We start from the raw sequence: 17718 nt of genomic DNA on the forward strand, positions 1-17718 counted from the left end.
GGACGGTTAGGTTAGGTTAGGTTAGGTTAGGTTAGGTTTAGGTTAGGTTAGGTTAGGTTAGGTTAGGTTAGGTTGGTTAGGTTAGGTTAGGTTAGGTTAGGTTAGGACAGGTTAGGTTAGGTTGTAGGATAGGATAGGTTAAGCTAGGTTGTAGAATAGGATACAATAGCATATGTTAGATTAGGTTACAGGTAAGGTTAGGTTAGGTTAGGTTGTAAGTTAGGTTAGGTTGTAGGATAGGTTAGGTTCGGTTAGGTTGTAGGTTAGCTTAGGTTAGGTTAGGTTGTAGCTTAGGTTATTTGTAGGATAGGTTGAGTTAGGTTAGGTCGTAGCTTAGGTCAGGTTGTAGGATAGGTTTGGTTATAAGTTAGGTTAGGTTGTAGGATAGGTTATAGGTTAGGTTAAGTTGTACGATAGGATAGGATAGGATAATAGGATAGGATAGGTTAGGTTAGGTTACGTTAGGTTGTAGGATAGGTTACGTTACAGGTTAGCTTAGTTTGTAGGACAGGTTAAGTTACATTAGGTTAGGTTAGGTTGTAGGATAGGTTAGGTTAGGTTATAGGTAAAGTTATGTTCTATGTTAGATTAGGTTAGGTTGTAGGATATGCTAGATTATAGGTTAGGTTAGGTAAGGTTAGGTTAGATTGTAGGTTAGGTTAGGTTATAGAATAGGTCATGTTAGGTTATAGGTTAGGTTAAGGTAGGTTGTAGGATAGGCTAGGTCAGGTTATAGGTAAAGTTAGGTTGGGTTGTAGGTTAGGTTAGGTTGGGTTCTAGGTTAGGTTATGTTGTAGGTTAGGTCAGGTTAGGTTAGGTAGTAGGTTAGGTTAGGTTATAGGTTAGGTTAGGTAGTAGGGTAGGTTAGGTTAGGTTAGGTTAGGTTAGGTTAGGTGGTAGGTAGGTTAGGTTAGGTTGTAGGATAGGTTAGGTTAGGTTAGGTTAGGTTAGGTTGTAGGATAGGTTAGGTTAGGTTAGGTTGTAGGTTAGGTTAGGTTAGGTTGTAGGTTAGATTAGGTTGTAGGATAGGTTAGGTTAGGTCATAGGTCAGGTTAGGTTATAGGTTAGGTTAAGTTGTAGGATAGGACAGGATAGGCTATAGGTTAGGTTAGGTTAGGTTGTAGGTTAGATTAGGTTAGGTTATAGGTTGTAGGACAGGTTAAGTTGCAGGATAGGTTAGGCTAGGTTAGGTTGTAGGTTAGGTTAGGTTTGGTTGTAGGATAGGCTAGGTTAGGTTACAGGTTAGGTTAGGTTGTATGATAGATTATAGGTTATGTTAGGTTATATGATAGATTAGGTTATAGGTTATGTTAGGTTGTAGGATAGGTTAGGTTGTATGATAGATTAGGTTGTAGATTAGGTTAGGTTGGGTCATAGATAATGTTAGGTTAGGTTACAGGTTATTTTGGGTTATATGTAAGATTAGGTTGGGTTATAGGTTAGTCTGGGTCATAGCTAAGCTTAGGTTAGGTTATAGGTTAGGTTGGGTTATAGGTTATGTTGTGTTGTAGGTAAGGTTAGGTTAGGTAGGGTTATAGGTCAGGTTGGGTTACAGGTAAGGTTATGGATTAGGTTATAAGTAAGGTTGGGTTATAGGTAAAGTTAGGTTAGGTTTGGTTATAGGTAAGGCTATAGGTTAGGCTAGATTATAGGTTGTTTTGGGTTATAGGTAAGGTTAGGTTTGGTTAGGTTAGATTAGGATAGGTTGGGTTATAGGTAAGGTTAGGTTGGGTTGAAGGTAAGTTTAGGTTAGGTTGGGTTATAGATTAGGTTTGTTTAGGTTATAGGTTAGGTTAGGTTAGGGTTGGGTTATAAGTTAGGTTAGGTTGGGTTAGGTTAATTTATAGGTTAGGGTTGGATTATAGATTAAGTTAGGTTATAGGTTAAGTTGGGTTATACGTTAGGGTACTTTTCTCTGTGACTGTTTTGACCTGGGTTCTCTTTCTCCTTCTCCTTCTCCTTCCCTTGTCTTCTCTTTCTCTTCTTCTAATTCTTCTCCTTCTCCTTCACCTCTTCTTTAATCTTTCTCTCCTTCCCATCCCCACCTCTTCTTCTACTTCCTCTGCTTCTCTTTTTCCTGTCCCTCTTCTTCTTCTTCTTCTTCTTCTTCTTCTTCTTCTTCTTCTTTTGTTTATTGTTCATACTTGGCATTGCCACTCTTAGCAATGATAATATTTTTATGTTCACTTTTCCTCTTTTCTTTTTTTTCTTCTTCTTCTTCTCCTCCTCTTTTCCCATCTCTAATCCTTTCTTTGGGTTCCCAATATGGCTTTTGCTAGAAGGTTTCCACCTCTCCCATATATATATATATATATATATATATATATATATATATATATATATATATATATATATATATATATATATATATAATTTATGTTGCATCGTCCACCATTTTTTTTTACATCCCCAAATGTTAAGCCACCAACAACCTTTAATATCCAGTCCACTATACCTTGGGAATAACTCACACCCAAGGAGAATTGTACCTGACAAGTGCTATATCAATGTCTCAGTGGTTAAGCCACTGTGCATCGGTGTTTCGAAACAAAGCACTTATCACTTATAATTCCCCTTGGGTGTAAGTTACTCCTGAGGCGTAGTGAACTGGACATGATAATGGTTGTTTATATATATATATATATATATATATATATATATATATATATATATATATATATATATATATATATATATATATATATATATATATATATATATATATATATAAATATATATATATATATATATTTAAACCTGATGAACAGCATCGAGTTAGGGAGAAGGAGAATTATTGTATTTCCTTTCAATGTACTTTATTGTGCTACGTTTCAGGACCATGTGTCCCATTTTCATAGCTATAAATTAAAGAGACAAAGAGAGAAAAAGAGACTGTTGAGATTTTAAAATGATGAGCCATTTTACCATAAAAGTAAAAAAGAAACATAACCAAAACAAACAATCCAAGAAATAGTGAAAGGAAGGAGGAGTTAGAGGATGACATAAGAGGGTTTGTTTTGGTTCAGCAAAATTGACCTGATTTGTCCTTGCCAAAAGTGGGAGTTAAGATTGAACCATTAAGATTAAAACTAGTTGTTTAATAAAAAGAGATTCTTTATTGACCAGTTGGTCCAGGTTCATTCTGATCAGCTTTTAGCCAGAGTTATTTTGAAAACCAATTGGGTAGGATTGTGTCAATTGATATTATATCTGAAATTTTTCCAGTGGTCTGGCCGTGAAATAGTTTAGTGTTTGATAATTTATGCAAAAACCGTTCCCGGCGAATTCTTACCCCCTCCTGATGTAGAGTCTTAATAGACAATTTCAACAACTTACTCAGTCCCCTGCGTTACTATCAAGTGAAAGTCAACAGACAGAAACGTCATTCATATGGGTGCAACGTTGCAAACCCTGAATGTCATTCATAACATATATATATATACTATTATATATATATTGTTCCTTTCTATTATGTTTCTTTTATATGCATTTATATAAAATTTCTTTTTTCGTTTTAAAATCTGAGTCTATTTTTAATTCTTCCTCTTTTAATTTAATGTACTTTGAAAATTTCAGGACACATGGTCCCATTTTCAAACTATAAATTAAAAAGAAACAGAATTAAAAATAGACTCAGATTTTAAAACGAGATGAAGAAATTTATATAAAAGTATAAAAGAAACATAACAGAAAGGAACAATGAATATAAATATGCTATATAAGCTATACATTCATATATTTATTCCAACGGAAATATATATATATATGACGTGGACTGATATTTAATTGGGGAACTATTGTTTAATACAAAAGATATTCTAGTATTGACAGTTGGTGGTCATTCGGTCACTTTTACCAGATTTTGAAATATTGTAATTGATATTATATCTGCATTTTTTCCTCTCTTATGCATGAAAATTCTTGGTAACTTACGCCACGATGAGAGTCTAATCTCACCTTCAACAACCTACTAGATCCAAGTCAACACCTTGATACCTCTTGTGATGTCTGGCCTTGGAACCAAAACGAACCCTGAATGTCACTCAGCTCATTGCCTGATTATGGTGATTCATTGTTTGTTTCCTGTTATGTTTCACATACTTTTATCAAATTTTATTTTTCTCATTTTAAAATCTGAGTCTATTTTTAATTCTGTTGTCTTTTTAATTTATAGCTTTGAAAATGGGACACATGGTCCTGAAACGTCAGAACAATAAATATACATTGAAAGAAAATACAAGGAATATCTCCTATCTATATATATATATGCTATATATATATATATATATATATATATATATATATATATATATATATATATATATATATATATATATATAATGTTGAATCTACTGGTCACTTTTACCAGATACATATGTAATTATAATATAAAATGCCCTCTTAACTTCTCGAATTCTTCGCGTTTTTCAAGAGTATTTGTCACTACAAAGCCTTAAGATACAAGTGCAAGAAATTTCTCTGTGGTTGTGATATCTGGCCTGGCATTCAGTAAAAATTCCTTGTGATTATGGTGACACAGGTTTTTCACTGCTATGGGACATCACTAAATTACTGTAACTTCTTGCACTTGGATCTTAAATGCTTTTTGTAGATAAAACTATTAAAATATTCAGGTAGAATTGCATTTTTAAGAGGTTTTTCTGTGTTTATATATAAATATATATATATATATATATATATGTTTTATAGATATATATTTTATATATATATATATATGATCTATATATATATATATATATATATATATATATATATATATATATATATATATATATATATATATATATATATATATATATATATATATATATATATATATATATATATATATATATATATATATATATATATGGAATGGATGAACACATGAGCACATGCTTCACAGAAATAAATAGATTACTGACTCAAAGTACTATAAAATGGGATTAATTTAACTGACTTCCAGGTTAGAATTGAGCTAAAGCTCTCACGTTCTGCAGAAAGGACCATAGGTTAGGACAAAGTCTTTAAGTTTTAAAACATACATTGCCAACTACTACAATATTATCTATATGGATGCAAGTACTCATGATAACATGACAGTCTTGGAGCGTGGCTTACATTTCACCTTAGAATAAAACAGCCAATGACAAACGGTCTCTTAGCCAACGAGCATCCTGATTATCTACTGTCGTCAGCGTTTCCAGTGTGAAAGAGGCAAAGGTATACAAGCCACCCATGGGTAAAACTTGAGTTTAGTTGCCCGGCCTTTATCCAACTAGTCGCCGACCAGGACAGATTACCGCCTTTTTGGGGGAGTCCAGGGCACGTTGCCCTAAGTTAGGTTGGGTAGGTAAGATCTGGTTAGGTCAGGACCTGACATTATAGGAAAGGTTAGGTCTATTTATGGATGCAGACCCTGCCCCGGCCACAAATTCCTGAGATGTATGCTAGTATTGCACCAGCCCTGGTTTTTTTGCTATGCCCCTAGGTTAGGTTAGATTGGTACTTGTATAATAATTTGGGTGTGGGAAACATAATAGGATTATTTTCAAGAAAATTCTGTGGTTAGTTTTGAAGATATGGCGTCCCAATTTTTTCAGGGAAAGGTCCCGGTACTTGGTTACAATTTGGGAAAATCCCCCTGATAGGCAGATGTACGGCGGGAATCAGGCCGCACCGCTAAACTAAAGTTTTACCCGGCTACCAACACAAAACTAAACAGGATCGATTTTAAAAGACAAAGGCGACATGAAATAGCTCGATGAAAAAAATAAACGCTAGAGAGGAACAGGCGCAAAAACAAATGCCAATGGGAACACAACCAATGCCACCTACTGAGGGATAAGGGAAACATCAAAGTTCTCCACGTAACAAAGATAAGCGACATGATGGAGTCAATGACAGACCAACACCACAGGCACAGACTGTCAGGTTACTGACTGATCAGGTACAAGCTATACCAGAAGAGGGTCTTGAACAGAGCTGGATACATTAGACAGAATACATGAAGATGAGGAATGTTTAAAGATAAATTGCATGATAACACGTAAGCTTTTCCTCAAGATAAGCACTGTTACTTAAGGTGATATTCTTGCAGTGGCATCAATTGCATCTTAAAAAATTAATAATTGCAGTACAATTTTCTGAAGGTTCATGAAAATGAATTTTTCCTGATAACTGAAAAGGTAAATGATTATTTTCAGAACTTAATATTTCCCTTTAAATCTAACATTTCTAATAGATTCTAAGAGCATCTACTGGTGTAGCTTCAACCTGTCCCGCAGACCAAGGCACCGTTCACATAGGGTAAATAACAAATGAAAGCTGCTTTCAAGAAGTCCCAACCATAAGCACAAAAAAGGATAACAATGCTTCGTATTCTACAAGTATTCGAAGACAATGCAGCCCTTGAAGAAGCTTTGTCTCTAAGATAATCATGCAGCATAAGGGAAAGTAACTAAGATATGCAAGATTCCCCTTTTGAGTATGGATAGTTTCCACCAGGCAGCCGAGCGTATTTCTTAGCAGGCGTAAGAATGGCACTGAACAGTGCCACCCTCCCTCCCTCCCTACCTCCTTACACCTCCTCAAGACTCGGCGGCACCGTCTCAGTCGCTTCCGGCACCTTTTGCGATTGGACAACAGCTGTGTGAGGAGAGTCGCCTGAGGTGTTGGCCAGTTCAGACAGAAAGTCAGTGTCATGAGAGAGTTAAATATTTGAAGAAAAAAAATTCAATTTCACTCTTCATCTCTGCAAAACCACGACGAAATTCACACTGAGCGAGTACTGTAACCAACTGGTTCTTAGCCACGTAAAATAAATCTAATCCTTCGGGCCAGCCCTAGGAGAGCTGTTAATCAGCTCAGTTGTCTGGTTAAACTAAGGCATACTTAACTTTTTGAGAAACAAAATACAGAAAAAACGAATGAATGATATCAAATGAAATAAAGCTTGGGAGGTGGGTATTTACGAATTAACATAAATATACCTGTTTTGAAATATAGCCTGATATAAAGTCTCGACTGCACTTTAAGGTTACAGTGTACAAGTCCACTAAGAGCCTCAACAGTGTGTCATTATACGAAGTCAATGGACTATCAAAATTTGTATATTACTCAGATTTCGAATGAAATCTGAGTAATATACAAATAACCTACACGAGTTTTTAAATTCATCACAGCTTAGAATTATTTATGTTCTTACAAAAACCATAAGAGTGTTTGAAATAATTCAAGAGAAACCTAACCTAAACTTGATGACACGTTTGACCTAACTTTACCTAAACTTAATCGATGACCTCATGTGACTAACTTTACCTAAACTTAATCAACGACCTCGTGTGACCTAACTTTACCTAAACTTACTCAATGACCTAGTGTGACCTAACTTTACCTAAACTTAATTGATGACCTCATGTGACTAACTTTACCTAAACTTAATCGACATCTTAGTGTGACCTATCTTTACATTAACTTAATCGATGACCTAGTGTGACCTAACTTTACATAAACTTAATCGATGACCTAGTGTGACCTAACTTTACCTGTACTTAATCGATGACCTCATGTGACATAACTTTACCTAAACTTAATCGATGACCTCATGTGGCTTAACTTTACCTAAACTTAATCGATAACCTAACTTAACATAAACTTAATCGATGACCTTGTGTGACCTAACTTTACCTAAACTTAATCGATGACCTCACGTGACCTAACTTTACCTGTATACCGATGGCCTCTCGACGACCTAATGAGAGCTTACCTGATTTAAACTCGATCCTCATGACCTGACACAAACTTAATCGATGACCTCGCATGACCTAGGCAGCAATTCTAGCACATACCTCAGAAGTACTGAAAGTTAAGGTTTGAGGCACGACTTATTTCGACGCTTTCCCAAGAAAATAATTATCCAAATAAGTGAATGAATAGGTAAACATATAAATAAAGAAGTAAGTAAATATGCAAATATATAAATAACTGAATATATAAATAAATGAATAAATAAAAAAAACAAAGAGCGACCTCACCTCCTCCATGTCTTGCGCTCTCTCCTTCACCTCCAGCAACTCCTGCTCCACCTTGTCCCTCATGTCAGTGTACCTCTGCTGCTCCTTCTGCAGGTACATGAGGTCCTCCCAAGCCTGCGTGACCTCTTCTGCAAGTCTTCTATGAGGTCCTCCCAAACCTCTTCTTAAAAGGATTCTCTCTCCTGCGTCTGGGTAGGAAAGAGAAGATGGTGAGGAACGCTTGAGCTAGGTATTTACGAGGTACATTACGCGCTGCTTGCCGTTACACGAATGGTTACCTTCCTTGCTTTGTAATTCATATTTTGAACACTATACGTACTCACACATATATACGTAAATATGAGCTTTTCAGTCGAGAAACATGCCAAGTGCCATTTTTAAAATATAATAAATTAAATTAAAAGTACTTTGGCCCAGGATGGCGCTTGGCATGTTTCTCGACTGAAAGGCTCATATATACATAAGCACATGCACACAAGCACGCAATATATAATATATATATATACACATATATATGTACAGTGTGTAAACTGCTACAATATAAGTAATATTCTAAACAGACACAGCATTAAACCAGAAACTAATTATTACAATTTAATTATCAAGACGAATTCATTTAGGATTTCTCTGACGTTCGGTATTTACTATTTTCACTATTTCAATTGTGTCGCTGTGGAATCCTTCACGAACCACACTGAGGGCACGACTAATAGGCTGCGTCTCGTGATGATATATACACCTACCTAAATATGTACGCACAAACATTATATCAATAGGATTCTAAACCTCCTACATCTCTGCCTTGCTGTCCAAATGCTAAAACTTCCTATGAACAGAAACTAAAATAAAAAGTTAAAAGGATTCCTGATCGTATATAAATAGGATTCTAAACCCCCTGCATCTATGTCTCGCCCCCCAAACGCTACAACTTCTTATGAACAGAAACTAAAATAAAAAGTTAAAAGGATTCCTGATCGTATATAAATAGGATTCTAAACCCCCTGCATCTCTGTCTTGCCCCCCAAACGCTACAACTTCTTATGAACAAAAACCAAAATAAAAAGTTAAAAGGATTCCTGATCGTATATAAATAGGATTCTAAACCCCCTGCATCTCTATCTCGCCCACCAAAAACGCTACAACTTCTTATGAACAAAAACCAAAATAAAAAGTTAAAAGGATTCCTGATCGTATATAAATAGGATCTAAACCCCCTGCATCTCTGTCTCGCCTCCCCCCCCAAAACGCTACAACTTCCTATGAACAAAACTAAAATAAAAAGTTAAAAGGATTCCTGATCGTATATAAATAGGATTCTAAACCTCCTACATCTCTGTCTCGCCCCCCAAAAAAAATAAAAGTTAAAAGGATACAACTTCATTCTGAAACAAACAAAACTAAAATAAAAAAGTTCCTGATCCCCATATCTCCGCCTTGCCCTCGATCAAACCCAAACAAAAACCGCTGCATTCCGTAAACCCCAACCCTTGTCCTTCTCGGCGTCCATGTCGAAACTAAAATAAAAGTTAAAAGGATCTGCTCGCCCCCTGGACCTTTCTCCTGCCCGATTTGCAACTTCTTATGAACAGAAACTAAAATAAAAGTTAAAAGGCCTGATCCGTCTCTAAACCCCTGCTCTCTGTCTTGCCCCCAAACGCTACAACTTCTTATGAACAGAAACTAAAATAAAAAGTTAAAATGTTCTGATCGATATAAATCAGTTTGTTCCTAAACCCCCTGGGAACAAAATAAAAAAGGGCTCTGTTTGCTCTCAAAACGGCATGCAGAGTCTGGGACAACTTCCAAGCACTGAACAGAAACTAAAATAAAAGTTAAAAAGGATTCCTGATCGTATATAAATAGGTTACTAAACCCCCTGACGAAGAAACTCAGAGCCCCCCAAACGCAGTTGCACTGTGACATAATTGTTGGGAGAAAAACAAGATGGAAGAAAGATAAATGGAGGAGGATCAGTAAAAGGAATGGAAGGGGCTGCTGATCTGCTCGCCCCGAAGGACCTTTCAAAAATAAAGATTCTGCGTTAGTAAATGCCTAAACCCCACCCCATGATGGCCGTTTAACATACAAAATAAAAAGATTCTTACTTCAATACAAAATTATAAAGTAAAGAATGTAAAAGCATAAGAGGTTGCTGTCCTGCTAAGATATCTTTCTTCTGCCCAGCAAATAAAAGACTTGATCGAACAGAGGAACAAAAACCTCTGAAACTGCATGTAAACAACTAAAATAAAGAGAAAAGTATCTGTGTCCCCAGGGGCACTGTTCTTGAAATGACCTCAAATGCTCGGACAAACTGCGCACGAAAGCGAACGTAAAGAATTATACATAAAAACACTAAAAAGAAAGCAAAATAAATACTAAAAGGATGACTTATAAAATTTCCCAAGAGAGCCAAACTCACTGAAATGAATAGCAAATAAAACTACTAAAAAATGCAATCGAGTTTGTGTATAATCAAACGCTGAACTCTTATGAACATAGATCTGATCTTATAAATAGGATTCCTTTCTATCTTTCCGCGGTCTCGGTATAATGCTGTATGAGCTGCGGCCCATTAAACTTTAACCACGGCCCGGTGGTGGCCCCTATATCGTTGCCAAACGCCAGGATTATGGATAACTTTAAACTTAAATAAAAAAAAAAAAAACTACTGAGGCTAGATACAAAACCCACTGCATTATGCAATTTGGTACGTTTGATGACTGGAGGGATGGATGATCCACATAGTTATGGAATACTCTTTCTGAAAAAGATTTAAGACCTGATGAGCACAGAAAAAGCTCTGCAGAAAAAAAACCAAAACTCGAACAAAATCAAAGGATCAGAACCGCACCTCAAGTTCATGTGTTCAAACTGAAGTGGTCGATGAGATCAGACTTTAGTTTCCGGAGCCTCTCGTTGTTTGCCTGGCGTTCGAAATGACCACCAGGAAAACCTCAAAGACCCCAAACATTTTCAAGCAATGAATAAGAGTCTGGGAGCGTCCTTCAGCTGGGAACGATGATCGTCTGGTACTAGCAAGATGGTAGAGACGATCATAACGTGGACCGCACCTGGTGTTATAAAATGAAAGCGACTTGCTGTCAGTGGCGGATCTCAAAACCGAAATGAAATTATTCAAAGTAAGATTGTAATTAAAATCGCTACGTAAAAAACTGCACTGCATGCAGTTTTTAAGATACAAGATATTACTTCAATACAAAATTTTAAAGTAAAAGAATATAAATTATTGTGCTACAAGATAACTTTCTGAAAAACTGCCAGTGTTAGGTATATAAAAGACTTCAGAATCGAGTAACTGCATGTGTATATATTTAGAAAAAGAACTATACCGTGTGAAGAGGCACAGTTCTTGAAATGATCCAGCACTGGACAAACTATAGCGCACAAAGCGAACGAAAGAATTATACATAAAAACACTAAAAGAAAGCGAAATAAATATATAATAAATTCTCCACATAATATATATACTGAAATGAACATAAATAAAACTAGTAAAAATGCAATTTTTGTATAATCAAGGCCACCGATAGATCTGGATTTTCTATCTTTCGGCGGTCTCGGTATAATCGCTGTATGAGCTGCAGCCCTCTAGCCTCATAGTATTTAAGACCTGAGGGCGGACAGAAAAAGCTTTGCAGAAAACTAAAACTCGAACAAAATCAAAAGATCAGAACCGCACCTCAAGTTCATCTGTTCCCTGAAGTGGTCGATGAGGTCCAGCTTGACGGACCTCTCGTTGTTTGCCTGGCGTCGTCCTCCTTCGTCCCGTCATCTTCCTCCTCTTCCCCATTTTCAATCTTCCCTTTCAGCCTGTCTATTTCGTCCTTCAGCTCCGCGATGATCGTCTGACTGCGAGACGGGTACGAGACGTCCAGGACGTTTTCCGCACCTGGTGTTGGGGAGAGTTGAACGCGATTCGCTGTCAGTGGCGGATCTTAAAACCGTCGAATGATAATTATTCAAAGTAAGATTGTAATTTTAAATCGCTTGCGTGGGGTTTAACTCACTGCATGTAGCTTGAGAGCAAGTAAACAAAACAGCAATTTTAAAGAGGAATAGAATTACACAACGAGTGTTAGGAACTGGACGTATCTGTGTGTGTGTATAAATATATCATATATATATATATATATATATATATATATATATATATATATATATATATATATATATATATATATATATATATATATATATATATATATATATATATATATATATATATTTATATATATTCATATATATATATTTATATATATATATAATATTTATATATATATATATATATATATATATATATATATATATATATATAAAATATACATATATATATATATTCATATATATATATATATTCATATATATATATATATTATATATATATATATATTATATATATATATATATATATATATATATATATATATATATATATAAATATATATACATACACACACATACACAAACACACAAAACTAACAAAAATCAAACACCCCTGGCCATAACAGCAGCAGACAAACGGAAAGACCCGAACAAGGTCACTCACATTTTTGGAGATATTTTTGGCCCTGTCGGCATACACAAGCGTGTTTCGAGTTTCCTCCCTGTGGTTGTGGCAGGGGGAGACCTGGGCTATCATCACAGTCCGGCAGTTGCCGGAGAGAGCGTCCTGCAAAGAGGGGAATAGAGTGGAACGTAGAATTTAGGCAGTGGGACCTGTGAGGTCATTCAGCGCTGAAACGGAAACTAACAGTAAAAATGCGTCAGAGAGTAAAAGATGAGAACAAAGAATGTGATTTAAATGAAACTGACAGTGATGAAATTAAATTTTTTTTTTCATGTACAATACAGGTAATGAGAAGCATACAGGTGTCAAAGATATTCGGATGTTTACTGTGAAGTTAACAATGGCATTTCTTTTTCAAAAAAAAAAAAAAAAAAAAAGAAGCATTTCTTTGCTGGTAAAGAAAAAAAAAAACTTTTATCATAGTCATCAGTTATCGTAATAAAAGTGAAAATAAATTCTTGAAGATTAATGGTCATCTTTAATTCCCGTTCACCTAAATGCCAATAATGATTATGAAAGTTAAATAAATGTGCAAAATCTATTAATGATGATGATTCTTGACCAAGGCCAAGAGAGACAAGGTCTGCTCATTTCCCCCAAAATCCCCCAATGTAGGCGGAGCTTAGTCTACCTCCTTACTGCGTCAGCAGGCGAACTGCCGTAACGAGCAGGTACCTCGAAGATACGTCATTGCCTACATAGTTACCCCAGGTGGGAGGCGACTCCGCCCAACTGGGTAGACCTTGTATCCCTTGGCCTTGTTCTTGACTACACACCCAGGCAATAACAAAGACAAATAACCCTGAATTCTGACTCACGACTAAAAGTAATATGATGATATATTAATAATAACGACACATTCAATCGCCTTCATAATACTGTTACACTCTCGAGATAGGCAATGACTAACGATACGTTTCTAAATGATATTTTACGGGTTATTCTGTTTCATTCAGGATCTTGACGAGGATTTGTGACCTGGGAAAGTTACTTTTAAATTTACAAAATGTCTGTTCTCATGTGAAAGTTACGTTATTACCCTTTAATAAAGGAAGAAATGAATAGTCAGAATATCTATACATACATAATACATACGTACATACATGTATATATATATATATATATATATATATATATATATATATATATATATATATATATATATATATATATATATATATATATATATATATATATATATATATATATATATATATATATATATATATATATATATATATATATATATATATATATATATATATATATATATATATATATATAGATTACTAACAGGATACTTGACAATGAGGACTGTTAGCCTGGAAAGCTTGCAATTTTTTTTAATAAATAACTCAGCTAGATATCGTTCAGTTTCAATGTGGTCCTGTTAGTAATTGTGTTGATGCACAGAACAATTGCGTAAGTGATAAAGTTAATATATAAATAAATATATATATATATATATATATACACATACACATACACATTATATATACGTGTATGAATAATTATGTCATTAAAATACTCAGGAATAAACACATGATTAAACAAATATAAATCTAAGCGTAGACAAAAAATGAACAGATCAAACTTACTTTTAGCAGCCTAGTTAATTTGGAGTCTCTGTAATTGACATACTTAGCCCTGCCCTTGGCCAGGGCACTGATGCAGTTACCGAGAGCCAAGAGCGACCTGTTGATGTGGGCACCTTCTTGCAAGCGTTTGCCTTTGTTCTGCAAAATGAAACCAAGAAATTGTTTGATACCATCACTTTCTCGTGAGTATGTATGTAGTATACTGCTGTATACAGGAGGCTTTCGCCAATTTGATCAGTCGGCCTCTACAGCCTGAATGAACATAGAAATAACAATACACTTAGGAAAACATCTTTGAAAAATATAAAAACGGCTTGTTATTCTTTCAGGTAACTCCAGAATTGCTCGATAGTCTATTAGCAAATTCTCTGGGAACGTCGTGGCACAGTAGAGGCTGCGGCACATTGGTCGTGTGTCTTACTGCTTGCTGGGCCTCCAAGAGTGGTGAATTTGGTGGTTCCTCCTGTATACAGCAATATACTACATGCATACATACTACTGCGGACTTTTATTTCCACCAAAACTGATGTCTGATAAAATCATATTGCAAAATATCTTATTTTCAGTCATATATGCCTTATTCCCGTCAACACTGGTTGGCTCCAGAATACGTTAGTTTGTTTTTCCAAGCAGAGATTATACAGTTCTTTGGTCAAGTAAATAGCTAATGAGACGAGTTTGTGAAATGCAGCTCCTCTAGAGGTGGCAAATTCACATTTGACCTCTGACCTCCATATATGACCTTCACCATGACCCTTGGGTCTGCCATTTATTAAGCTGAATCCCACCAACAAAAGATATGTGTGAAGTCTGAAATCTCTTTTTTCGAAGATATCAGAATCTTATTGGTTTAATAAAACATTAATTCGTGAGGGCATAAGGACATATACGTCAAATACCAAATGTGGGGTAAACAGACAGACAGGTCAAATACCAAATGTGGGGTAAACAGACGGACAGGTCAAATACCAAATGTGGGGTAAACAGACAGACAGGTCAAATACAGGTAAACAAAGGTAAATACCAAATGAAAACAGAAGACAGGTCAATACCAAATGGACAAATACCAAATGTCAGACGGACAGGTCAAAAAAAAAAAAAAAAAAAAAAAAAGAAAAGATGTGAAGCCGATACCATCCATTACAGAATCATAATTGCTTCTTATCTATTACAGGGAACTAGACCATTAATTACTGAGACACTAAAACGGCTAAAACTCTGAACTGAAATTCATTAAGAATGAAAATAAATATCCACTGAAAAAAATGTATAAGCTCTGAAAATTAACAGAAACAAAATAATGACAGTCATGCAAAACCAATCGAAGCAGCATTCCCCTTCATGCTGCATAGATCACCCACTCACCCCCACCCCCCCAACTCCACCCTGACCACCTCACCCTCCCCATGGCAAGGCCATTCCCCATTAACCTAATTCCAGGTGCAAATGCCCATCTAAAACGTGAGGGCTAATGGGCACTTTACCTGGGTCTGCTTCGCCCTTTCGGAGCCTGCTAAATCGACCATGAAGAGACGGCCATTTTTGACCTCTTCCCCGTCGCCTTTGGTAAGGGACTGCCTCACATTAACCTGTTTTGGGAAGAAGAAGAAGAAGGATAAGACGAAAAAGAAGAAGAAGAAGAAGAAGAAGAAGAGGAAAAAGGATAAGAAGAAGAGGAAGAAGAAGAAGGATAAGACGCAAAAGAAGAAGACGAAGAAGAGGAAGAAGAAGAAGCAGAAGGGGAAGAGGAAGAAGGGGAAGAAAGATAAGAAAAAGAGGAAGAAGGAGAAGAAGGATAAGACTCAAAAGAAGACGAAGAGGAAGGAGGAGGAGGAGGAGGAGGAGGAGGAGGAGGAGGAGGAGGAGGAGGAGGAGGAGGAGGAGGAGGAGGACAAAAAGCAAACACTGATTGAATATTTCTTAATATTATCGGATATTCTAAAAAAAATTATAAACTTCAAATTGAGAATCAACTTAAAATTATCATTAACAATTCATGAGGGGAAAATATTAAATATCCTTAAAATTATCGGATCCTTAAAATTATCGGATACTCTACAAAGAAAAATTGATAAAATCCAAATTGAGAGTCAACTTAAAACTATCATTAACAACTGAAGAATGTTGAATATCCTTAAAATTATCGGACATTCTACGAACAAACCTGAATAAAATCCTAAATTAGAGTCAGTTTAACAATTCACATGAGAAGACTCAAAACGAAATCTGCAAGAGCGATGTATCTTAAAAAATAAAAATTCAGACCAATATTATTTACAGATTTATTTACGGATCTCAAAAGCAGTTGAAATATCAGGATCTTTCCTAGATAGTGACCCCCAAAGGTTTTCGGGAGTCATTATCTATAACTAATATTTCTTGAGGTCATTATCTTTATGATATTTACAGTTTTTTTGTTTATGTTGATACGGAAATCCCCAACAGGCTTGTACTAAACACATCGAAAAGGTGGATACATACCGGGTTAAAAAAAAAATCCCCAAAGGGCTTGTACTAAACATATCCCCAAAGGGCTTAACAAACACACTAAAAGGTAAAAAAATCCCCAAAGGGCTTGTACTAAACACACTGAAAAGGTAAAAAAATCCCCAAAGGGCTTGTACTAAACACACTGAAAAGGTAAAAAAATCCCCAAAGGGCTTGTACTAAACACACTGAAAAGGTAAAAAAATCCCAAAGGGCTTGTACTAAACACACTGAAAAGGTAAAAAATAAAGGGCTTGTACTAAACACACTGAAAAGGTAAAAATCCCCAAAGGGCTTGTACTAAACACACTGAAAAGGTAAAAAATCCCAAAGAGCTTGTACTAAACACAAAAAGGGCTTGTACTAAACACACTGAAAAGGTAAAAAAATCCCCAAAGGGCTTGTACTAAACACACTGAAAAGGTAAAAAAAAAAATCCCCAAAGGGCTTGTACTAAACACACTGAAAAGGTAAAAAAATCCAAACACACTAAACACACTGAAAAGGTAAAAATCCCAAAGGGCTTGTACTAAACACAAAAAGGTAAAAAAATCCCCAAAGGGCTTGTACTAAACACACTGAAAAGGTAAAAAAAATCCCCAAAGGGCTTGTACTAAACACACTGAAAAGGTAAAAAAAATCCCCAAAGGGCTTGTACTAAACACACTGAAAAGGTAAAAAAATCCCCAAAGGGCTTGTACTAAACACACTGAAAAGGTAAAAATCCCAAAGGGCTTGTACTAAACACACTGAAAAGGTAAAAAAAAAATCCAAGGGCTTGTACTAAACACACTGAAAAAAAAAAATCCCCAAAAAACACACTGAAAAGGTTTAAAAAAAATCCCCAAAGGGCTTGTACTAAACACACTGAAAAGGTATAAAAAATCCCCAAAGGGCTTGTACTAAACACACTGAAAATTAAAAAAATCCCAAAAGGACTTGTACTAAACACACTGAAAAGGTAAAAAAAAAATCCCCAAAGGGCTTGTACTAAACACACACTGAA

At 35.6% G+C, this 17718-nt stretch overlaps 1 protein-coding gene across 1 annotated transcript in view; it reads right to left on the reverse strand.

Moving 5' to 3' along the window:
• Positions 1 to 17718, reverse strand: part of LOC136855273 (kinesin-like protein KIF19) — a 67337-nt gene that overhangs the window by 25396 nt on the left and 24223 nt on the right. The window contains 6 exon segments of the mRNA XM_067132174.1: positions 6577 to 6648; positions 8037 to 8224; positions 8823 to 8862; positions 12607 to 12729; positions 14226 to 14363; positions 15710 to 15814. Coding sequence (XP_066988275.1) covers positions 6577 to 6648; positions 8037 to 8224; positions 8823 to 8862; positions 12607 to 12729; positions 14226 to 14363; positions 15710 to 15814 — 666 coding nt within the window.

Source organism: Macrobrachium rosenbergii, chromosome 31 (assembly GCF_040412425.1).
Source record: "Macrobrachium rosenbergii isolate ZJJX-2024 chromosome 31, ASM4041242v1, whole genome shotgun sequence".
NCBI lineage: Eukaryota > Metazoa > Arthropoda > Malacostraca > Decapoda > Palaemonidae > Macrobrachium > Macrobrachium rosenbergii.